This window comes from Eleginops maclovinus, chromosome 12, assembly GCF_036324505.1.
Source record: "Eleginops maclovinus isolate JMC-PN-2008 ecotype Puerto Natales chromosome 12, JC_Emac_rtc_rv5, whole genome shotgun sequence".
In the NCBI taxonomy this organism is placed as follows: domain Eukaryota; kingdom Metazoa; phylum Chordata; class Actinopteri; order Perciformes; family Eleginopidae; genus Eleginops; species Eleginops maclovinus.
This window is the reverse complement of record NC_086360.1, coordinates 14,539,293-14,565,284: the sequence shown is the minus strand read 5'-3', so window position 1 is coordinate 14,565,284 and position 25,992 is coordinate 14,539,293. Positions and strand designations below refer to the sequence as shown.

The window sequence follows — 25,992 nt, the reverse complement described above, 5'->3', positions numbered from 1 at the left end:
GTCCACTGCATATACACTGTAGCACTGCCATCTACTGGCTTATAGAGGTGAAAAGGAAATCTACAGAACTGTTAATTATTTTTCATACATCACACCTGCGTTGTAACACATACTGTATGTTTTCTGTCTTTTTGACAGTAATGACTGACATGTCAGAGCCGGATGTGTAGATGGAGGTTCCCTGTACAACAACAGACTCATGTGAGAGATGACTCACGTGGCACATGAGAGTTGATGCAAAAATTGTAAAGCACATAGTAACACATCAGTGCTACAACTCCCAGTGGTTTCCACGTGTCACAGGTGTTTTATCTGTAAAAGGTGAATACCCTTAAATGAATGATCTATGAGCGATTTGTAGTTGTTGTCAACAAGGCAGAGGTGTGAACTGTGGTGTTTGTGCAGTGTGAGTAGCGAGCTCCCGGCTGGAGATGAAATGATAATGATGTGGAAGATTTATTTTTTCTGCAAGGGGAGGTAACTGTTTATAGCATTGCCGTATACTTTTAGTCCCAGCAAAGATAGTAAATAAGAATAAATAGACATCTTTTGTAAAGTGTACAGTTTGCTACAGTAGATGGAGTCATATATGAAGTTACAGAGAGGAAATTGTTGTAATTCCTTGATCATGAAATTTAGCAGCAATAGTATTAAATTCAGAATTTGTATTGAAACAGTTTTGTAACCACAGTTGGCTTCATGCTTTTGGATTTCAATATGAAAACCAATTGATATAAATGAGATAAATGGTTCAAATAAATATTTAAGTCTGACTTTCATATCTTTTGTTGAGAACTTGAGGATTACTTTATGCTGCAGCAGACCCCATTCCCTGAAGAAACTGCTGGAAAAGGTTTGGATGAGATACTTGACGGACTCGTTCTCTTCAGCTTGCTTAAGTAAAGATCTGTAGGAAGGAAACACAAGCCATTATTGTGAACGCCACTGCAGCACCTCAAAAAACGTTCAGAAATACACACTTCAGCAGGCCAGAACATGATACTAAAAGCCTTTCAAACTTAAACTCACATCAACACATACCTGTGTCATCAAAATGACACAGCAACTCTTACCTGAAGATGTCATTCACAACCAGAAATATGGAGCAGTGTTGAGCACAGGCTTTAGGCTGAAACACAAAGAAAACACAATTAAAAAATGTTGTACAATCTGCTTTAATTTTGTTTGTGTTGCTTCAAAAATATTAAAATGATATGCTGACAATAGCAAAGTATAGAAAGCAGTGTATGATAACCCCACGATAATATATTCCTGTAATCCATTCTATTAATATAATCAAATTCAAAAATGAATGTATGACCACTGGGTGTCACTGTTGCATCATCTATGCATCTCCAATGAGCCACTGTTGCCCCCTCGCTCTCCCTTTCTCCTCATTAACCACTCAGTTTACCACTTTGTCAGCTCTTCCTTCACACACACACACACACACACACACACACACACACACACACACACACACACACACACACACACACACACACACACACACACACACACACACACACACACACACACACACACACACACACACACACACACACACACACACACACACACACACACACACACACACACACACACACACACACACACACCTGATGCACACTCCTCATGTGTTTTAGATTTAACACATTCTAAAACGCCCCAGTGCAAACATCTAACAGCTGTACTCTTCACGTCAGCCTCTCTTTACATGTTTATATATGTTGTAGTCCCCAATTATTCTCACTTTCTCCCTAAATACCCCTATAGGGATATATTCTTCACATTAAGAGGAGCATGTGTTTGTCTAGCTTACAGCCTTTAATTATGCAGTGCAATACAGTACGAAAGAGATGAAAGAGCACCAGAATCATTTTCCCTATTCGTTTGACTTACTCACAGCTAATTCTAAGCCTGCCATCTCTGTCATCAGTTAATGGAGTAAAGCGTCATTACAAAGCTTTCAGTACATAAAGGCCAGAAATGTACCTAAAAGCTGTTTCTGTAAAGACGCGTTTAAGGGTCCCCCCCTGTCAAGGCACATGTACCTCCAAATGTAATTGAAAGGGCCAGGGTAACAGTCCAAATAGAGACCAAGTGAGGTCAATCAGTACGAAGAGCCCCATCCAGTGTTTATATGGCGTCATTACAATATTCCAACAGTCTAATCAAGTGCTTTCATCCTCAATTGTGCCATGTCTGTTTCTTTTTTGTCTTAGCACAGCACCAATCAAACAAAGCGTGCCCTGCATGTTACTGTTTAGCTTGGAATCCGCAATACGTTGGCATGCGTTTTATGTGTGTCAGTGTGATCCTGCGTATGTGGCTTTCATGCCAGCATGCATGCGTGTGTGCCATAGTTCCCCCTTCTGAAAACAGATGGGTTTTTTCGAGCATCCTCCTCCATAACTTCCCACTAATATTTTTAGGGGGGGGGTCAATTACAGCACACCACAAACATCCTTTTTTTTGGCAGTAAGGCCCAGGAAGTGAGTGTTTATTGTTATTGGGTCTGTGTCTCTCATTAGATCACAGAGCGGTGGGACAAGCCAAAATAAGGAATGTGAGCTTAATTTCATGTTTCCCATTTTGATTGCTGTTTAAACAAGTGAGTGAAAGGGAGGCGAGAGGAGACACAAGGCAGTCAGCTCACACGCCTCTCACTTTTTGTTTTGGCTCTTGCACACATGTACACCAACAGAGAAAGACGGGCCTATGAAACACACATCTGACATCCAAACAACCTGAAGGCTAAGTGAAACCTAAACGTATGCCTCCCACCGTCTTAACGACAGACACGCTATACCAGATGCAATATCATAAACAGAGCATGGCGGCTGGAGGCATGCGAGTGTATGGTGTTTATATGTATGTCAGGGTTTGCATGCACACATGTGTGTGTGTGTGAACTAGCACGGTGATAGAAACAGAGGTGGATCAGAGATGGATGAGAGGGTCAACAAATAGTTCCATCGCGGGACAGATGAGTAAACAGCCAACATGTCTTTCTTTGTTTCTCTTAACACACATGCACACACACACACAGTTCAATTACATACAGAACATCTCTTCCTCCTATAGTGACTCTTCAATTGACATGCAGGCTTATTCCTGTACATTTGGTGTAAGTAGTTCATATACATATACACCAATGTGTTCCAATCTATTCTAATTTTTTGGGATAGATTGGATAGTCCTTAAACTGCAAAAATGTGCATGCTAGCCTGTTATATACACAGCTTAAGTGGACCATCACTCTGGGAACACAGGGGTGACACAACTGACAAACCAAGTTAACATGAGGCAATAGACAGGTAGGTTCTTGTTTTGTTGATGTTTAAAACTCCCAAAAGGCAAGGCAATACGTAACCTAGGTAAATACGATTCCATTCATAACTGTACACACAAGGTATTGTATTGCTTGGCATAGATGTTGGGCATTCACAATTTGTAGGAAACATGTCTAAATAGGTTACCCTCCTCCCCTCCCCTCCAATCCATTTTCACATCCAGGTGAATAATTACTCTATACCATGGACCATGGTCTAGATTCTGAAAGACATTGTTGCACCTGAAGTGTTTTGTCTGAGGTTTCTGGAATTGTGTAGTTTTAGTGACACATTTAATAATCTCATTGTTATCCTTGCTTCTCAGACTGGCTGCATAATATGTCTAACATGCTCCAAGTTATAATGGGATAAAAAGCAGCCACTGGTGGCCAAGTAAAAGCTCAAAACCCTGCTGGTGTTTTCTGATTGCATTATAGTAATTAGGACATCATTTTGAACAACACCATAACAACCTATAAATGAGAAATGAGTTGTTACTTTTGAACAAGGCATGGTTTTAAGTTATATAAAGTGAGGAGACCAAGGACTCGAGTGACAGAGAGTTCAGTACTTACCCTGCACAGTAAAGCTGCATAGCACAGGGCCAAATGATGTGATATGCCATTTAGAGCTAGCCAAATGATGTGAGATGCATGCAGAGCTTAGCCAAATGCCGTGAGTTAGCCAGGCAAAAACAGTCAATAAAGATCCACCTAAAAAAACAATGGAACACTTCCAGGAACTATGCATACAAAAACATTACAAATGCCATACCTCAAAATAAATGAGCAGGTCTTATATTCAAGCTGTTTCGTTTCACAGTTTACAGAGCAGTTCAATATGGAGCTAAAAACAAATGGAGTGTGGAGTGATTTCTGATGTGAGACTGTAATTCAAGGCAGATGAGTCAAACTATGTAAATAACAAACCCATTTAACAACAGCAATGTGTCACCAATTTATGAACAATGCAGCTAATTCATGCAGCAGAAACCGCCACAGCACAATGACATAATAATCTACAAATTAATCTCCAACTCTAACTGTGAAGATCAAACTAGAACATCATCGGTTACTTAACAGCAGTATTACAAGTTGATGTGAAATATGTTCAATATACTTAAGATGCCTTCTCATGATCAAATAACAACTTCAGCTCCACAAAGAGTACAGTATACTTTGGTCTTTTAGATTGGCTCTCAAAAAACAACTCTTTCCCACAAGGATGCTGTGAAAGTTATTCAAATCACTTGTAGAAACAAGATTTGAAAAAAACAATCTGACATTTCCCCCATAAACTAAACTACAGCTTAAACAATCAGTCGTTTAATTGATTTGTCAATCTACAGAAAGTGAGTCGGACTCTATTAATAACATTTATTCATCAGTATCTTTTGGCCCCCCCAAGCAAAATTCCTAACAATCAGTGATCCAGTTTTTGGAAACGGAAGATTCATGCTTGTTTAATCTTATAGAAAACTATATATCTTTTGATTTTGGATGGTTGGTTGGACAAAACATGCCACTTAAAGATGCCACCCCATGCTCTGCGAAATGCTCGGCATTATTTGACAATATTTGGCCATTTTATACTATAAATGAGAAAATCAGCAGATTTATTGATAAGAAAACGAAATGAAAATCATCATTTAAACATGAACAAATATTTTTGCCAAAACTGATCATTATCACAAGAGTCCTCCAAAGAAAGTACCCACCAGTAATGAGTGTGCCAGTTGCCACTTTAGCTCCTGTGGTGTTGACCCTGTGTTGGTGAAAACACACTCCAGCAGACTGAGCACTGCTTCCTCTAGACTGGAAAGGCTATGATACCACAGAGAGACTACTTCCTGCTCCTCCAATAACAAGCATTTGCTGGAAAAAAAATAGCACCAATATTAATAACATTTGAAATATTCCCAAAAGGTTTCATCTCATACAGTAAACATGCACATATATTTATGTATATACAAATCAATAGTAAACCTTATTGAAAACATATTTTACAGCAGGAACTCAGCACCGGTACGTTCCCCTACCTGGAGTAGGCAGAGCTCAGAGCGTCCAGGAAGTCTTGACTAAGTGCTGCCCTGACACAAGTCGCTGGCTGCTGCAACAGTGCACTGATGAGAGGAGCAGCCTCTGGGAAAGTGACCAGAGGGACACAAGCCTCCGACGCTGCCAGAATGTTGTCACAGGAACACCTGCACCGAGAGACAAAATCTGATTTAGTCTGTAAGACTGCAAAACCAGATACAGTGGGGCAAAAAAGTATTTAGTCAGCCACCAATTGTGCAAGTTCTCCCATTTAAAAAGATGAGAGAGGCCTGTCATTTTTATCATAGGTATACCTCAACTATGAGAGACAAAATGAGAAAAAAAAATCCAGGAAATCACATTGTAGGATTTTTAATGAATTAATTGGTAAATTCCTCGGTAAAATAAGTATTTGGTCACCTACAAACAAGCAAGATTTCTGGCTCTCACAGACCTGTAACTTCTTCTTTAAGAGGCTCCTCTGTCCTCCACTCGTTACCTGTATTAATGGCACCTTTTTGAACTCGTTATCAGTATAAAAGACACCTGTCCACAACCTCAAACAGTCATACTCCAAACTCCACTATGGCCAAGACCAAAGAGCTGTCAAAGGAGACCAGAGACAAAATTGTAGACCTGCACCAGGCTGGGAAAACTGAATCTGCAATAGGTAAGCAGCTTGGTGTGAAGAAATCAACTGTGGGAGCAATTATTAGAAAATGGAAGACATACAAGACCACTGCTAATCTCCCTCCATCTGGGGCTCCACGCAAGATCTCACTCCGTGGGGTCAAAATGATCACAAGAACGGAGAGCAAAAATCCCAGAACCACACGGGGGGACCTAGTGAATGACCTGCAGAGAGCTGGGACCAAAGTAACACAGGCTACCATCAGTAACACACTACGCCGCCAGGGACTTAAATCCTGCAGTTCCAGATGTGTCCCCCTGCTTAAGCCAGTACATGTCCAAGCCCGTCTGAAGTTTGCTAGAGGGCATTTGGATGATCCAGAAGAGGATTGGGAGAATGTCATATGGTCAGATGAAACCAAAATAGAACTTTTTGGTAAAAACTCAACTCGTCGTGTTTGGAGGAGAAAGAATGCAGAGTTGCATCCAAAGAACACCATACCTACTGTGAAGCATGGGGGTGGAAACATCATGCTTTGGGGCTGTTTTTCTGCAAAGGGACCAGGACGACTGATCCGTGTAAAGGAAAGAATGAATGGGGCCATGTATCGTGAGATTTTGAGTGAAAACCTCCTTCCATCAGCAAGGGCACTGAAGATGAAGCGTGGCTGGGTCTTTCAGCATGACAATGATCCCAAACACACCGCCAGGCCAACGAAGGAGTGGCTTCGTAAGAAGCATTTCAAGGTCCTGGAGTGGCCTAGCTAGTCTCCAGATCTCAACCCCATAGAAAATCTTTGGAGGGAGTTGAAAGTCTGTGTTGCCCAGCGACAGCCCCAAAACATCACTGCTTTAGAGGAGATCTGCATGGAGGAATGGGCCAAAATACCAGCAACAGTGTGTGAAAACCTTGTGAAGACTTACAGAAAACGTTTGACCTCTGTCATTGCCAACAAAGGGTATATAACAAAGTATTGAGATGAACTTTTGTTATTGACCAAATACTTATTTTCCACAATCATTTGAAATAAATTCTTTAAAAATCCTACAATGTGATTTTCTGGATTTGTTTTTCTCATTTTGTCTCTCATAGTTGAGGTTTACCTATGATAAAAATAACAGGCCTCTCTCATCTTTTTAAATGAGAGAACTTGCACAATTGGTGGCTGACTAAATACTTTTTTGCCCCACTGTATATGAATACTTTAAAATGGGCTCTTGAAAAGATGATGATCATTTTTTACCCATTATTTCTTGATTTGTAGAGACCAACAAATGATTCAAGAAATGATTCAGCAGATTAATCAATTAGGAAAATAAGTGTTGCAGCCTTGGTCACTTTCGTGTTGTACCTGTGATTAATGTCGAACAAGGAACTGCAGCTCTTCCCAATGTTTTCCTGCAGCATTGCCACCATCTGAAATGCAGGAAAGAATACAGCTTTCTTTTATGTCGACCTAATTAAGTACATAGAGTATCAACAAAGGCACAAATAGGCAAATAAAAATAAAGGCAAATACCTTTATGAGAACTTTCAGATGGTACTCTTTAGGTGGTACACCCATTCGCTTCATTAATGCCTGCGCTGCAGCATCGTCTTCTTCTGTAGCAAGCTGACACAGCACCTTCTGCGGAAAGTCGAGCAACATAATGTGTAGCTGATTATTGGCCATTTATGTGTCTATCTATAACATTAGACAAGACTTTAATACAATCTGCACAAACCCCAAGACCCTTGACATCAAAGCTAATTAGTTACTGTAATATAGGATGACTCTGGCAGTGTCATATTATTTGAACCACATGAGAGTAGAAAAGGCATCCCAGTTAGTGAGAATGTATGGACAGCATATGAGCAACTTCAGAAATGAGCAATTTTTGTTACAGAGGGCCCTGGTGTTTTACAAGCATTTTTCAGAAGGGGCCTCATCATACACTGATAAAACTAGACTAATAAACTCTCCTGATTCTCGTCTGTGAAAAAAGCTAGTCATAATGAAGCAACAAAGAGGGGGTAACACTAAACTCATACTGTAAGTCATCATGTGATCAAGAGTGAGCAGCTCTCAGACCTTTGAGATTGTTTTTCTTACCAATATCATTTAAAAGATAAAGGAAGTTTGAGAGTCTGACTTTTTTTACATTCAATTTTAACATTCTTAGAAATAACAAAGACTCCACACAGTACACTCTTGTGTGATGATTAATAAACTGAATTAATTGTGTTGTGCAACAATCATCGGTATTCACTCAGAATTGAGACTTAAGCCCTCTGAATTATGTAAAAAGTTGTCTTTATTCTACCACAATAAATTGATTTACTGTTACAAGTCAGAAAGTTTGATCCAACTGAAACAGCCGAGGCCTCACATCTTCAGCAGGCATCTGTTTTTACAACTCAAATGAACCGAAAACAGGAACAACCTCACCACAAAGAGTAGACTAAAAAAGTACAAATTCCTTTTGACTGCAGATGAAAGAATACCAACACAGGATGAAGAGAGACACATTGACAGATGCACAATATGTAAAAAGGGAATAAAAAAGGAGGGCAAAAAAAACAAAAGTGAAGCATAAAAAACTCAATCCCAGGCAGAGGATCACTGGAGCGCTGCTGGTGGAGCTGTGTGGTTTCTTTGGCCGGGCTCTACAGCACGCTAAGATGCTTACCCTCCACATAGTCTCACAAAACAACCCCAATCACTACCATCTGAGCGCCCTCAAACTCTGCACATTGAGTACATACAAAACCAATCACACTTATCCCACACTGGGTAAGAGAGACACAGTGGGGCGGGGGGATATCAGAGGGAAGGAAGGCTGGTTAGAAGGAAGGGCAGAGATTGATGGGAATGGCTGCATTTAGAGCGGGAATAAAGGGTGTGGTCACCTGAGGATTGAATTAACAGCAAGTGGACACACTGAATGGAAAGCCCATACTTCAGAAAAAATACATATTTCTTTCACAGATTAGCAGCAACCAAGCTGGCTTTATAGAAATGATCCCTCTGTAAATCTAAAATTATAACAGAGGGTGTGGAAAAATGCTCCAGGCAAAGATTTGGGTTGGTTTTGATGGTTGCCTGTTAACAATTACTAAGCCATGACTGAATTCTCCCAAAACCAATGTCTCAAGTATAACCTCAGAGGGTCAAAACAGCAGAGAGAAAAAAGATTATATGAAAAGCCAGGATTAGTCAAACAATTATTGATTTATAAGCAACTGTGCTCAAACTTGGTGTAGTGACAGAATGCATTAAAGAAAATAATTTACATTTTTTTATTTAATTAATTATATTAAAAGATCAATCTGAATTCTTCTGACCACAGGAGTATAAGGTATTTCAATACACATAAAGAGATGGAGTTAAAAAATGTAACAATTGTTTCACTACAGGTTCTTAGTTTGTATGATTGGCTTTTCCAATTCTGTGTTTTGTCTTGTTTTGTATTTGTTCTTTGGGTAGATGTGGTATGTTTTGTATTTGTGTCATTAATTGTACTTAAAGGAAGTTTGAAAGAAGCATTTTTGCTTTACATTAAAGTAGAATCAGACAGAAACGGTTTAATAATAAAATACATGAACAAACCGCTCCCTTTATATGCAGCGTCCACATATTAACAGCGGGTATCTCCTCCCTGTATAACCACAGATTGCCATATTTTATATCTCTATGTAACTAATCAAACTGACATAACAAAGAAAAATAGAGTATTTCACAAAATGTCCAACTCCTCCAAGTAAAAGAAAGAAACTTAAAAGGAAGAAATATAAATACTAATTCCAGTAAATCAGATTGTAATAAAGGATGCCACCCAAGACTGAACAGAAAGATAAAGGGGAAACTTTATTTTCACAAAGACACACAGTGTGAGCAGCAAGATCAAAATGTGTTTTGAAACTATAAAAGCTGCCACAGTAGCTCTAGGGCCAACCTGTGGTTCACCCTGTTGAGTCATAGAAAATTAAGTTATCAAACCATTCATCCTCCAGGCCTCTAGTATTACACTCTCATGCTTGAATTATCTGTCATCTCCCTAAAAGATCGTGCCATGTTCCTGCAGCACTGTGTGGTCCCCCTGATAGTACAGGATGTAGAGAAAAGGAGTCAGTTAATGACTATCTAACATGGCCTGCAGCTATGTGGCTGTACCCAGCATCATCAAAACTGGTGAGAACACTTAGATGTGTGGGGTAAGGGAAATATGTCAGCGTGAGGGCAAAATAATCTGAACACTGTCATAATTTAAGGAGAAAAATACATGTGGCTACTAACAGTATATACAGTAGCAGTAAAACACATGTTTCTGCACATACATTTTTGAGCACACGCACAAACTTACACAAATACGGTCTTTAGGTGCCACTTAGCACCAGATCCTCGATCTATTATAGAGGCATTGAGTAAACAATGTTGAGAGCAAGATCAGACAGGGCTAACAGAAAACAGGCTGAAATCTGTGATGTAGGAGAGGCAGCCCAACACAACACAGACACAGAGACAGACCATCTCTGGCCTCAAACCATACATCTGCACTGCTCCCCCAGATGGGATGAGCCATGGTGAATAGGTTTTGTTTTTTTGCTTCCCGCCACTTTTGTCGTGTGGGGAGTGGAAGCTTCTTTGGAGAAGAAGAGAAGGAGAATAAGGAGAAGCTACAGAGTTGGTTATGAGAGTATTGTATTTTTGCACTGCTGAATTTCCCCTTAAGATATACGATATCAGGACCGGGGCCTACTCGGCAAAGACTATTAACATTTATATCATATGGCGCATGCGTTAATAAATGTTCTTTAAGCTGATTGTCAGTTCTGTACCGCAGATATAAAGCTACAATGACTAAGGAAATACAATGTTTAAAACACGTTTGAACACAAGCAGTTTTAAATAACTGTTTGAGAAGGAGTCTGTAGATAGGAAAACACAGAGTTTGTCTCTACCTATATTAATAGTTTTCTTGCTATTTGAGAAATGAATGCCCAGAACCAAAGCTTAAAGGACCCCTATTATGCAAAATGCACTTTTTGTTGTCTTTCAAGGTTTCAAGGTTTTATTGGTCATATGCACAGCATATACAACGTATATGTTGGCAATAAAATCTTATGTCCCATGCTCCTCCAACAACTCAACATACATGGTGCAAATAAGATAAATAAAATAGTGCAAAAAGAGAGAAGAATATTTACAATAACAACAATAAAGATTTGAGGATGTGAAATATATAGATATGTGGAATACATTGAAAGTATTTAAATACTTTACACTGTTGAATGAGGAGGTATGGACAGATGCATATATTATGTATCACAGATGTACAGTGGGGAGAACAAGTATTTGATACACTGTTGATTTTGCAGGTTTTCCCACTTACAAAGCATGTAGAGGTCTGTCATTTATATCATAGGTACACTTCAACTGTGAGAGACGGAATCTAAAACAAAAATCCAAAAAATCCCATTGTATGATTTTTAAATAATTAATTTGCATTTTATTGCATGACATAAGTATTTGATCACCTACCAACCAGTAAGAATTCCGGCTCTCACAGACCTGTTAGTTTTTCTTTAAGAAGCCCTCCTGTTCTCCACTCATTACCTGTATTAACTGCACCTGTTTGAACTCGTTACCTGTATTAAAGAGACCTGTCCACACACTCAATCAAACAGACTCCAACCTCTCCACAATGGCCAAGACCAGAGAGCTGTGTAAGGACATCAGGGATACAATTGTAGACCTGCACACGGCTGGGATGGGCTACAGGACAATAGGCAAGCAGCTTGGTGAGAAGGCAACAACTGTTGGCACAATTATTAGAAAATGGAAGAAGTTCAAGATGACGGTCAATCTCCCTCGGTCTGGGGCTCCATGCAAGATCTCACCTCGTGGGGCATCAATGATCATGAGGAAGGTGAGGGATCAACCCAGAACTACACGGTCACCTGGTCAATGACCTGAAGAGAGCTGGGACCACAGTCTCAAAGAAAACCATTAGTAACACACTACGCCGTCATGGATTAAAATCCTGCAGCGCACGCAAGGTCCCTCTGCTCAAGCCAGCACATGTCCTGGCCCGTCTGAAGTTTGCCAATGACTATCTGGATGATCCAGAGGAGGAATGGGAGAAGGTCATGTGGTCTGATGAGACAAAAATAGAGCTTTTTGGTCTAAACTCCACTCGCCGTGTTTGGAGGAAGAACTAGGACGAGTACAACCCCAACAACACCATCCCAACCGTGAAGCATGGAGGTGGAAACATCTTCTTTGGGGATGCTTTTCTGCAGAGGGGACAGGACGACTGCACCGTAGTGAGGGGGGCATGGATGGGGCCATGTATCGCGAGATCTTGGCCAACAACCTCCTTCCCTCAGTAAGAGCATTGAAGATGGCTCGTGGCTGGGTCTTCCAGCATGACCAGACCCAAAACACACAGCCAGGGCAACTAAAGAGTGGCTCCGTAAGAAGCATCTCAAGGTCCTGGAGTGGCCTAGCCAGTCTCCAGACCTGAACCCAATAGAAAATCTTTGGAGAGAGCTGAAAGTCCGTATTGCCCAGTGACAGCCCCGAAACCAGAAGGATCTGGAGAAGATCTGTGTGGAGGAGTGGGCCAAAATCCCTGCTGCAGTGTGTGCAAACTTGGTCAAGAACTACAGGAAACGTCTGCTCTGTAATTGCAAGCAAAAGTTTCTGTACCAAATATTAAGTTCTGTTTTTCTGATGTATCAAATACTTATGTCATGCAATAAAATGCAAATGAATTACTTAAAAAACATACAATGTGATTTCCTGGATTTTTGTTTTACATTCCATCTCTCACAGTTGAAGTGTACCTATGATATACATTACAGACCTCTACATGCTTTGTAAGTGGGAAAACCTGCAAAATCGGCAGTGTATCAAATACTTGTTCTTCCCACTGTATATGGCAGATATGTATAATATATAGATATGTGTATTATAAACAGATATGTATGGCAGATGTATATGGCAGATATGTATAATATATAGATATGTGTACTATAAACAGATATGTATGGCAGATGTGTATAATATATATATATGTATGTGTGTACTATAAACAGATGTGAGTAGACATTCACACAGCTCAGGAGTTCAGCAGTCTTATAGCCTGTGGTATAAAACTGTCTCTGAGTCTGGAGGTCTTGGTCCGGATGCTGCGGTACCGTCTGCCAGACGGCAGCAGACAGAACAGATTGTTGCTGGGGTGATGGGGGTCCTTTAATATCCTGCCGGCCTTCTTCCTACACCGCTGGGTGTAGAGGTCCTCCATGGATGGCAGCTCTGTCCTGGTGATGTGCTGAGCAGTTTTCACCACCCTCTGTAGAGTCTTACGGTTGAAGGGGGTGCAACTGCCATACCAGGCGGTGATGCAGCCAGTCAGGATACTCTCGATGGTGCACCTATAGAAGTTGCAGAGTATCCTGGAGTCCATGTTGAACTTCCGCAGCCTGCGGAGGAAGAAGAGCCGCTGTCGAGCCGTCTTGGATATGACCCTGGTGTGATGTGTCCATGTCAGGTCCTCACTGATGTTTACCCCGAGGAACCTGAAGCTGCTGACTCTCTCCACAGGAGTCCCGTCGATGGTGATGGGTGTGTGTGCCTCTCTTTGCCTCTTCTTGTAGTCCACAATCAGCTCCTTTGTTTTGCTGACGTTGAGATGGAGGTTGTTGTCCTGGCACCAAGATGTCAGGGCTCTGACCTCCTCCCTGTACGCCGTCTCGTCGCCGTCTGTGATCAGGCCGATGACAGTCGTGTCGTCAGCAAACTTGATGATGGTGTTGGAGCTGTGTGTGGCCACGCAGTCGTGCGTGAACAGGGAGTAGAGGAAAGGGCTGAGCACACAACCCTGAGGGGCTCCGGTGTTGAGGGTCAAGGTGGAGGATGTGATGTTCCCCATCCGCAGTGCCTGGGATCTGCCCGTTAGGAAGCTCATGATCCAGTCAGAGGGCGCTGTTGAGCCCAAGGTCCCTGAGCTTAATGATGAGGTTGGAGGGCACAATGGTGTTGAATGCTGAACTGTAGTCAATGAACAGCATTCTCACATAAGTGTTCCTCTGGTCCAGGTGGGAGAGGGCAGTGTGGAGGGTGAGGGAGATGGCATCATCCGTGGACCTGTTTGCTCTGTAGGCAAACTGCAGGGGGTCCAGTGAGTCAGGGAGGGAGGAGGTGATAAAAGTTTTGACTAACCGCTCAAAGCACTTCATGATGATGGAGGTGAGTGCAACTGGGCGGTAGTCATTGAGGCAGATGGGTTTTGTCTTTTTGGGGACAGGGACAATGATGGACTCTTTAAAACATGTGGGGACTACAGACTGGAGCAGTGACCTATTGAAAATGTCTGTGAACACACCTGCCAGCTGAACTGCACACACCTTGAGAGCACGGCCAGGGATGCCATCAGGTCCAGGAGCCCTGTGTGCGTTGATCCTTTTCAGAGATCTACACACATCTGGTTAAAACCAGTGAGCAGGGATCCTGGGCCTTCTATGCCTCCATAGCCGGGGGCCTCTCAAAGCGTGCATACAATGTGTTCAGTTCATCTGGGAGAGATGCAGACACTTCCTCAGCACCACTCGTTGTCCTTTTGTAGTTTGTTATTGTTTTTCGTCAAGACCACATATTTCTGGCGTTGGAGCCCTTGTAGTTCGACTCCACCTTGTCCCTGTATTGTCTTTTCGCACCGCTAATTTTTTTTATACATAAATATGTGTCCCCGGTGGGTAAGGAGACTCACAAAGTGACAGAAAATACAACCCTCTCTCTTTGACCCCTTAGCCACATCTCTGAAAAGGTGGGTACAAACGAGCTGTTCCAGATTAGCTTCGGTTATGACGTCATAACCGAAATGTGGGCTGGCTTTACATTGAACTCCTGGCAACGTCACACCCGCGTGACACATCCCAACCTATCGTCCGCAATTTACAGTCGTGAGCTGAATCCCCTCTGCAGCACCTCGGTGTGTGTGTGTGTTCAGCAGGATGTCTGCAAGAGGGACTTAGAGTTGTTGTATATATAATACATATAATGTCACTGTTCTAGTGGTAAACACTGAGAAGTGTTTCAGAAATAATGCTGGATGTGGTATGGAACATAATACAGGGTTTAATCACGGCAGCATTTAGCTGAGTATCTCTGTTAGAAACTTCTCTCTTCAGACAGAGAGCTTCATGACGCTCCAAAGGGGCGTGGCCAGCTTCAGCTCAGCTCAAATTTAAAGCGACAGTCACAGAATCAGCACTTCAGGAACAGGGCTGAAATAGAGGGGGATGAGGCATGCTACAATGGGTGATCTGTTTGATATTTTGAGCAAAACACTTCACAGACATGTATGTTTTGTATAGATATTGCCCTATAATATATTGTTCAAATATAGCATAATAGGAGACCTTTAGCTTTCGTGTCCTAGAACGCTTTAATACCACGATTTTCCTCTTACATCAGTTATGGTTTCATGATGAAGTTATTTATAAAGAAATTGAAGGTACACCAAAATAAAAGCCAGGATAAATGCCTAAATGTTTTCCTTGATTTGAAGGAAATATATATCAATGTCCTATCAGTACAAAATGCAGATACACCATCACATCAACACTGTCATATATTCACATTTACATGCATAAAGAGGAATATGCCCACAAAAAACACATACTATGGACATAACCACAAGCATGAACAGATGCACTCCACTTCCCCTCTTACAGGTCAAAGACCATCTGGCAAATTCAAGGTTTACTTTCAAGGCACTGCTTTAATTAGGAAGATGTTTTATTGGATGAGAAATTAATCGAAAGAATACAAACACAGTTAATCTGGCAGAATTGTGATGGTTCCACGTTGTTTATCATGAGCCATCTGTTTGAACCTTCTCAGAGTTTAAAATTGCAGTTTTTTTCCCTCTGTTCTCGCTCCCTACTCTGTGTGTTTGTGCCATGAAAACACAGTGAGCAGGGTCAACTGACATAATATAAAAGCTGATCTTTCTCTGGTGACAAGAGGCATTGAAACAGTCAATTCTAATTTGCTTCAAAATATTTTTTATAGTTCTGGGCACTAGACTAACAAATACTCAATCTAACTCATTCACCATCCATGTCCCACTGCAGAGGAGACACAGAGGCGAAAATTACTTCAGCAGCGCAAAGGCAGACAGATTATTTTTAGTTTGTCAGAGTATTTGTTAAAAGGGATGATAATCACTCTGTATGCCGAGTGTGACAAGTAATAATCAGGACATACACATCAAACAGATCAGGCATGAAAAAAGGACAGAAGATTGAGAATATACTATAACAACTAAAAAGTGTTATGATCGGACTGAACAGTAGATTCAATATTCTAAATATTTCCAGGTTTTTGTCTCCTTCTATTCAAGCTTCACCTTAAGAGTTGATTTTGTCTTTAGTCTATGTGTACCCCCACTAGGTGGGTCCATATGACCTATAAAAATCACAGCACGGATACATGCCTTTATACGGCATCATAATTGACTGTAATACAGTGCAGCTATATAGGGTTTGGCAATAATTCTTTATGATGATATAGCATCTTTCAATGAAATTGCATCACCTTAAAATCAACCTTAAAATTACTTGCATATTAAAACATACACACATGATATATATTATTAACTTCAGTACACTATTAACACAGATAGAGAACGAAGATCACATACCCGTATCCACTGGTTTGCTTTTGTTTCCACGGCATTGCCTGGATGCTCTGAGTATAGTCCCCACAGACACTGAAACAACAGCCATCTCCCCGGAGCTGCAAACAGAAAGACACCATGGATGGTAGATCTCTAGTTTTATACAAGAGCCTTTACACAGATTACAACCATGACAGTGACTCGTGCTAATAGACAGACTATCGTAAGTCTGGACCTAATGCATTTCCAAATACAGAGGAAGATACAGGTTTTCCTAAATTGCACTCACCATCAGCAGTCACACAAGGGTTCCAGCAGAGTCGGCCAAGGAACTGGCCCAGGAGAGGCAGCCTCTTCATGGTCTCTGATGTGGAGCTCTTAGGGACAGAGACAACCACAGGCAGGGGATACTGAATTTAATGGGTACAACAGCACCAGGGCCCTGTTAGTAGTATTAGATTGAGTTAGGAACAAAATAGATGTGGGAAAAGTTAACAGAAAAAAAAGTTTTAAGAGAAGAAGTGATGTCTTTGAATGCAGTGTCTTAAACCCAAAGATATTTAGTTTAATATGCTATCTAACAGAGAAAGGCAGAAAATCTCCATATTTGAAAGGCTGAAAACTGTATTTTCTGCATGAAAAACTACTTTCCCTATCAATCATTTATCAAATACTTGGAAACTATTTTTCTGTTGAGTGAGTTGACAAACTGAATCAGCTCTAGTACGCATTGTTTTTGCTTCAAGCACCTTTCATCATAAATATTTAGAGAGCAGTAAGCAAACATGGAAATGCCTTATGTAGCATTGAATAAAAGGAACACGTTAAGGCAACCTAAGGCCTATAAGTTCAAAAACAGAATCAGACAGACAAGGACATTAACTTGACTCACTCAAGTGGATGAGATCACCATTAATGGGAAGCAGAGTGGTAATAGGCCATGTAGGGTTTCTCCAAATAGCCCCACAACACAACCAATGGAACACAGCCCTCACACCAAGCTTTACTATCAATCCAACAACACATGGTAAACGTTTTTGAAAATATGTGCATTTGTGTGTCGGTAATGCATCTACAAAAGAATGTTCATTTACAATAAGAATTGTTTTAATGCTTTGTGACAGCAGGAATGCCTATAAAAATGAGCACTCACAACAGAAAGTAATTATCACTGGCTATCAGGGCCAAAATCCCTATCAAAGTCTTGTCGTCAACATCTTTAATTATAACTATGCTTGGGAACAATGTATCTTGTCTTGATTAGGCACAGATATCTCAGACAGAAGTGACTGATTATGTTCTAGGCAGGGAGGCAAATGGGACAAGTTTATAGACAATGATGAAGAGAATAGTGAGAAAACACTTCTGTTTCTGGCATCACTGAACCACAACCAGAGTAGTAGTACCAAAGTTAGTATGGTGAGCAGCATCAAAATATATACAATTGATTGAGTGTTAAAACTTAAATTCCCCACACCCAGCATTCCTGTTATTTTGGGCCGCAGGATTCCTTTGAAGAGTGGTGCAATACTGCGGTAGTGGTGTAGAAACCATGGTTAAAAATGTAGGGGACTTCAAGGTGAGTTTAGTATGGTATGGCAAATCAACAATTCCATAAGTGAGCACCCTTTAAAGGAGTAGTACATAATATTGCTGGCTCTGTCCTGGGAGCAGGAGTCGTTGGCAGTGGTTTTGGCAAGGAAAATAATGCTGAGGAAACTTCTCAACATTCTAGACAACAAGCCTGAAGTACAACAAGTACATCCATACCACTTTCATATATGTCATATGATGAGGGTTACACCCTCTATCATCCATAGCCCGCCCGCCAGCGACCATTCTAAACTAAGCTGATGTATTCTAAGCGGATGCTGGCTCCAACCTCATATTGAACGACAGATAGGCCTTATTTGAAGAAGTTCAATATTTATAAGAGTGAAGTTTGAACCATAGATGGTTTAAACCTGGAAATGAATAAGAACCAAGAATAGTTGTTATCTTAGGGCATAAAGCACAGTTGTTAAGTCATCAAAGGATGTTTTAGGCTGCCAAGAAGCAAGATATCTTCAGCTGGTCTTTTATGAGCCCACTGCCAGTAAAAAGTTATTTCAACCCAATTAAGCTATACCATTTTTTTCCTTCTTTGTTTCCGCACCATCGTCCTACACATGCTGAAACCTCTTCATGATGTATACAAGGAAAAGTGCTAACAGGGAATATGTATTTAGATAGATAAAAATAAAAGCCAATCAATGCTTCAACTTCCTATTCTAGGAAGTAGAAAGCTAAACAAACAGAGATACTTGAACTGATTCTAACCATCTACAAGGTTTTATAGCAAAATATATGGATGTAAAAATCATAAAGGAAAACCTGCAAGAGCACCATGACTGTAAGACTAACAAAAAAAAATATTTGTGAGAAAAACAATTTGGTTATAGAAAGACAGAAAGTGCTGAGGGAAAGAGCTGGGAAGAGTTTGTAGTAACACTGAAATCTCACAGTACTGCACCCCTCCTGTCCTCTGCCCCCTTCCCAAATTTGCTGGACCTGATATGGGGATACATTAGGTTAGCGCTGAAGGTCCCAATGCGGCTATTACCTGACTAACTCAACATTGTAGCACTGCCAGCCAGACATACACAGCCTCTGCACAGCACAGAGCCGCCTCTGTTCGGAGGACTCGACCAACGCTGGACTTACTGTTCATGTCCTGGCTTGGATATAGAGTGAGCATGTGCGTGTTTGTGTGTGTGTTCTAGACATGCTGGGTTTCGAATCAACTTTGGACAGCTGCTTGGCCAGACTAATTAACAGAATTATTTTTAATTAAGTAAGTTGTGTCTAAATTGTAAAGAGGCCTCCTTACTGATACAAGCTCACCCTAGGGGAAAAAAGTGTTATCCAAATGTGTCAATGATATAAATCTCACTGTTTCCCTTGCATTATGACAAATGTGAATCATCAGCTTCATTTTTATTCCCTACATCTGCTCACCATGTTGTTGATATGTGTGAGAAGTTGCTGGAGGTAATCCTTCAGTCTGCTCATGTGCAGGCAGGTGTCTTTCAGAGTGTCAGGCCTGTCAGCCTGGCCCCAAGCCACTGCTTTGTCATGCCAGAACTGCAACTCCGGGACGTCCAACAGGGGCTTTGCTGCTTGGTGGGGCTGGATCTGCTGCTGCAGCTGAGCCATTGTGATGTTTCCCAATGTACTTAAGTCCTATGTAAAATCCTTAGTAAGAAAAAAAAGCAAAACAATTATTTGAATATCTCTCCTTAATCATCTTTAGTTTGTGGGTATGAGGAGTTCTGCAATGTGAACATTTTTACATTTTCATCTTAGCATCTGGAGACAAAATGAATACGGTGCTGTTAAATAAAGAGTAGCCAATACGTTTTTATAAACAGTTTACACCCCACTAATGTATAATATGATTAAATACAATAATTGTCAGCATACTGGTGGGATCAAAAGTAAACAGTCATCAAAATGTCGTAAATTGTTACCCTAAATTCAAAAAATGTTTATATCAAAGAATTGCATGTACGTTATGAGTGACTAATAATTACATTACACACTTGGAAAGTTTATAAAAATGCAGCCTATGCAATGCCCCTCCAAGATAATACCTTTTTCTATTGACAAGGTCTTTGTTCAACTGCTAAAACATATATCTTAAGAAAACAACATCATTCTATATTACGTGCATTTAGTTGTGCACTACTTTATAATGTGCATGTGTGGCCAACACCATTACCCCATTTTCTATTAGAGCAGGAGTGGATAATACAATAATACTTGGAAGTAATGTGTGGTAAAAAAATATTTAAGCATATAGGGTTAATCTAGTGTTAACTCTCATAACCACAGTCGAACCATCAAATTTCAAACACACACACATGCACACACGCACACATGGAACAAACACACATACAAACACCCGAACACACACTCATGAAAGCCTACTGAGAAATAAACAGCACATTCTTCACAGGGAAAAGCATGGGGGGGCAGATCACAAGTGTGTGTATTAGGATGTGTTTCATGTATGTACATAGCCTGGGAATAGTGGGTTTGAGTGTGAGTGTGAGTGTGAGTGTGAGTGTGAGTGTGTGTGTGTGTGTGTGTGTGTGTGTGTATGTGTGTTTGTTGTGTTTGCCATAATGACAGGTCTGTCTGAGACACCACAGGGTTGTGTTTTATGATCACCTCGTTACACACGATTTGTTTAATGTCTTGCCATCATCTCTGCTGGGCAGCCACTATGGCTCGCTGATGTGAATATATAAATACTTATTTTCGGGGGGGAAAAAAGCTCAACCGAATTAGGAGCAACGCCTGTTGTTGACTTGTGTTGGGGGCTCAGGTTTAAGTAAAGCAGAGCTGGAAAATAACCTTATGCCAATAACCTTATGTCACCCAGAATCTCTATCACACAGAGACAGCCACATGAAAACATATTGTGATTAAAAAACGTTGATGTCGCAAATAGTTGTCATGTAGTCAATAAAATACACACATATACAGTATACTCTGGACAGCAGCTCTTGTGCTGGCTAAACACACTTTGGAGCATAAACTAAAAGTGACAGGTCAAATATTATCTTTGAAGATTTGTTAAACTAAGCTTGTGGACTTTGGGTAAGAGTGAGTTTGCGGTTCCAATTAGGAGATTAAGTTAAACATCACTTTCTACAAATGTACTTCTGTTTGCTTCAGTATGATATATTTAAGAACACCTGAAATACATGAGAGTAGTTTAAAGTTTGTCTTACCAAGAGTCATAATAAGGATGGGTTTAGCTTAACTGATTTACGTTTATAGAATTGTATATTTCTTCTATAGTTATTTTTATTAAAAGGTCTACATATACATTTCATGTCATCCGACCCAGTAAAACAAACCTAGCCTAATGCACGTAGAACAAAAGCCTTATTATTGGATTTAAGTGCTTGACACAAACACTAACTGCTGCTTTTACCTGGGAGTTTTCTACAACTTACCTTTTACGTTAGTTAAATGTTGGGAGTGCAACAACTACACAACACCACACGATGCCAGTGTTCGCCCCAGTCTACTGCAGTGACACATGGTTCATTTAAAGATTCAAAACAACTTAAATATACAACTGCTAGACGATATCTTGCAAACTCAAGTTATGACTTAATGATTAGATCACGAGGGAATTTATTTTCATCCTTAAAAGCAACCTGTACTTCAGCTGTTTGGTAACAAGTGAATTACTCTAGTCGTATACGTTAGCTACTTTAGCTTGAAATAGACTTACATGCAATAAAGAATAACAGTCATCAAACTGAAATCTCCACAGAGCAGACGTCTAGTTTATCCATTTTTCTCTAGTCTTCAGACCGGTTCGTTCTTGCGACGTAAACAAACTGAACTTCCCTCTTCTCTCGGAGTTCCGTGTAAGGAAGAAGACTATTGGCTGAAAGTCACTTCCTCTCACTCGTCCTCCTGACAGTGCCTGCTGGGAAATTGAGTCACATGGCTTGAGAAGCTAAACAGGAAGAAATTTATCAGAGTACTTTTACAATAGGCATAGACAATATAGACATATATCGAAGTGCTTGTTTTGTTTTCTGTGTGAGTGAGAAAGCACCTTTAAAAACAGGGTTAGGGTTATAATTAGGGTTAGGGTTATAGAATAGAATAAAATTACTTTATTGATCCCAATTTGGGAAATGTTTATGTTGCAGCAGAATAAAAACAAGGCAATAGGCTATAGTTACAATACAAATATATATATATACATTTTTGACAAAAAATGTACAGAAAATACTAACAAAACAAAATATAAAGCAGGATTTAATATGTACAATAAGTGTGAGAGGTGTGGAATATTATTAGAATAAGTATAGAATGTGTCGTGGAAATTCCACACCTAATCACCTTCTGGTAAGAAAAGAACAAATCTTCAAGCTTCAAATCAAAGTTGTGTTATTTCATAAAGAGTAGTGCATTTAACAGAATCAATTCCAGCTGGAGGCCAGATAACCTGCACAACCAAAGTCATACAAGGATCTGACCCCAATCAAACATTAAACCAGATTCTTAAAGGGAAGGAAAAAGGGGATCAGCCAATCAAATTCTACATTCTGAAGAGTATTGGAGAACATTTGGCCAGAAGGGGCAAACTGCATAAAACAAAGCAATTTACATTACAGGATGTTAAAACAAAGGACATAAGGCATTTTTAATTATATCAGGTAATATCCGTATGATCATTTGCCTGACAATGGTCCAGCGGCAACCTCCTGTCTCTTGAGAAGATAAGTTTGCCAGTCTTTTGTATTAAAGGTGTTACAAAAGCCTGGGAGAGACATCATAGTTAACATACTGGGAAAATCAAACCAGGGAAGCAATTACTTGACCTATATATATATAATTAAATAACACTTACGATACATTTCAACGATAAAATATACAGTATGTAATGGTTTAAGTCCAGTGGTCTCAGAGAGGCTATGGAGCAGAGAGTTATCTTTATATGTGAATCAATGCATTTCATCGTTTCCTTCTTGAGAAATGTACACCTTCTTTCTGCTTATATAGGTGCTTATGTACTTAGCTGTTTGAGTAAGGCACATTTTAAAACACAGCTGTTTCAGAGGATACAGATACATACTATAAAAAGAATTGGCTTAAAAACTTATCTTAAAAAGGGGAAAACATTTCCAGAGAGACATGGCCTTAACGACCCGAAAGAAATTGTGTCATTCATTTGGTGGTTGAAGGTCCATAAGGTGACGCAGAATGCATACCATAGGCAGGAATGTAGGGGTCCTGAGAGTGTCCCTCTGGAACCCAAAGAAAACTTTGAGGGGTTCCTGGACTGCAGACCTTGAACTGACAAATCACCCAGAGGCTCCATCCAGGACCTGAGCAGCCCAGCCCAGTGCATCAGGAAACGGTTGTTTAAACATACGTCATGTCATGTGTGTGAGTTTGTGCCTGTAGGAGTGCTTGTGGGGGCACACACACACACACACACACACACACACACACACACACACACACACACACAAAACATTAAGATACCTGGTCTGAAACTCTCCTTGATTATACACATTTTTAAAAAATATAGATTTCTATGTCTCCATCAGTAAATGTCCAGTGAAGACAGCAGTTAAAATCATAAGGCGCTGGCTCAGGTTCAACATCAGCTCCGTGTGTGTGTGTGTGTGTGTGTGTGGGTGTGTGTGTGTGTGTGTGTGTGTGTGTGTGTGTGTGTGTGTGTGTGTGTGTGTGTGTGTGTGTGTGTGTGTGTGTGTGTGTGTGTGTGTGTGTGTGCTTGTAAAAACATCAGCATATGGAACCAGAACAGAAAAAACGAGAGAAGGAAAGAAAAAACATGGCAAAGTGTGTTTTGATGCCCAAAGTGAAAACCCACACAATGATGTTTTTTGTGGGTGTGTGTGTATGCATGTGTTTATTTGCATGTGTGGATTTGTCTTTGTTGATGTGCATGAGCCTATGCTTTGCAATGGCACATATGTCGACGCTAAGAGAAATGTAGTGTAAACCATGTGTTTTTACTGTACAGTTACTCTGTTATTATCACAGAGCCAAGACGTGGGTTGTCACGCAGTGGGGCAGCAGCTCTTCTCCACATCTCAGAGTGTGTGTGTTTGCATGTGTGTGCACTTTCATGATTGGAGTGGAGGCCTTGTCGCAGCCAACTGTGCAACTGTACCGTCATGCTGTTATTTCAGTATCCTGTCAACGTTTTTTTTTTTCTTTCTATAAGCTCAATATGCACCTAGTTGGCAACAAAATACAACTGAACAAAGAAAAAGAACACTAGTATTTATTTAAATAGAAGATTTTAGGTTTTAGATTAACTCTGATGATCATTAACTTTTTAATTACACCATGCACATTATTTATTACATACAATTGGGGAAAAGGCTAGGCAGGTGATTCCTCATTTTCTTGTGATCGGGCAGAGAAAGATGGAAGCGGTTGGAGAGCTTGGTCATCGGTCTCTGGATCTTATCCGGGGTTGACCCAGACCAGGAGCTGCACAGCTGATGACAAATTTGTCTGTACTGATCCGGACCAATCCTAAAAGCAGTTTGGGTCCAGACCAAAGCCATTACCATCCTGGCTATGCTGCTGTGGAAAGACATAACCTGACTTATGACTCTCTTCTCTAGTTGACGGCCTGCACTGAGTCTACGTCTGTGTGTGTGTGGTGTCTAATGCGGGGTCCTGCAAGAGGGAAATATGAGATCTGTAATAGGCACTATTGAGCTCTTTTACATTTTATTTTTGCATCCAATTGGCTGTTTTCCCAAAGGAGACCAACTGGTGCACAAAACCTACTTATAACCTGCAGTTTTCTTTTACACACAATCAATTATAAACATGTGCATGCTCACACACACATTCATGTTCACAAGATGTTTAGTTTAAGTCTTTGAGGTCATGTCAACCAAGTTTACTGTATAAGTGTCCCTGTTTCGGTTGGATAAAAACTGGAAAAACAAGGATACATCATAATCACATAAACATCGGAAAAAAAGTTCCTTCATACATGAACCCCAAAACAGCAAAGGACTTGAGAATATTTTTAGATTATTTATGAGAAAAATGGAAAAAAGCGAGTTCATTTTGTCTTGCTGCTTGTGTACTAAACCCAATTATTGATTCTACTCTCTCTCTCGCCTTTTTTCAAGTATTGTTTATCTTCTTTGTCATTAAAGTGGTTTTTCCTTACTTCCTCAGTTTTTCCTTTTTTATTTCTTTTGAATTTGTGTTTAAGTGTATGTGTCAGTCCTGGTATTTTTATGGATGAAGTAGCTGTCCTTGAGCCTGAGGATAGTCAAAGCTATGGAGGTTGGGAAGGAAGGAGACATTCAAATTAAAGTAGAGGAATGTGCCGTTAAAAATCTTCAGATCCGTTTGGGCTTAACTTTGAATGTCTGGCTGTAAGGAGAGACAAAGAAAGACAGAGAGAAAGAGGGAGAAGGCCACAGAGATGGTGAGGTGAGCTGTCCGAGGTGCCTCCAGCCAGAGACCTACTGGCCCTCATAAAAGGATTTGTGTCTCACACAAAGTTCAAAAGAGTTGTTTTTATTTTTTCCTTTGTTCTTCTGTGTTGTGTTTTTTCGATTGAGTGTAATCTTTTATTTACATTTTTTTGGTTTAATGTTCAAGTTGGATAGCAGTACATTTCCATTAAGGTTTGACACTGAACGTTTTGTATGATAGGAAGACAAGTATCATTTTGAAAACCTTTCCCCTCCAAAGGTAACATCTACACCCAGTGTTTGCCATAGCAATCTTAGTCACTTTCT

The 25,992-nt window shown here is 40.4% G+C and overlaps 1 protein-coding gene across 1 annotated transcript in view; it reads right to left on the bottom strand.

Moving 5' to 3' along the window:
- The window catches only part of fancc (FA complementation group C), a 28,829-nt gene extending 6,700 nt beyond the window's left edge, over nucleotides 1-22,129 (bottom strand). The window contains 10 exon segments of the mRNA XM_063896484.1: nucleotides 808-907; nucleotides 1,074-1,129; nucleotides 5,053-5,209; nucleotides 5,374-5,538; nucleotides 7,354-7,418; nucleotides 7,522-7,629; nucleotides 16,694-16,788; nucleotides 16,959-17,046; nucleotides 19,667-19,903; nucleotides 21,960-22,129. Of these exon segments, the coding sequence (XP_063752554.1) occupies nucleotides 808-907; nucleotides 1,074-1,129; nucleotides 5,053-5,209; nucleotides 5,374-5,538; nucleotides 7,354-7,418; nucleotides 7,522-7,629; nucleotides 16,694-16,788; nucleotides 16,959-17,046; nucleotides 19,667-19,864 (1,032 nt within the window). The 5' untranslated portion in view covers nucleotides 19,865-19,903; nucleotides 21,960-22,129.
- Between the last annotated feature and the right edge of the window lie 3,863 nt (nucleotides 22,130-25,992).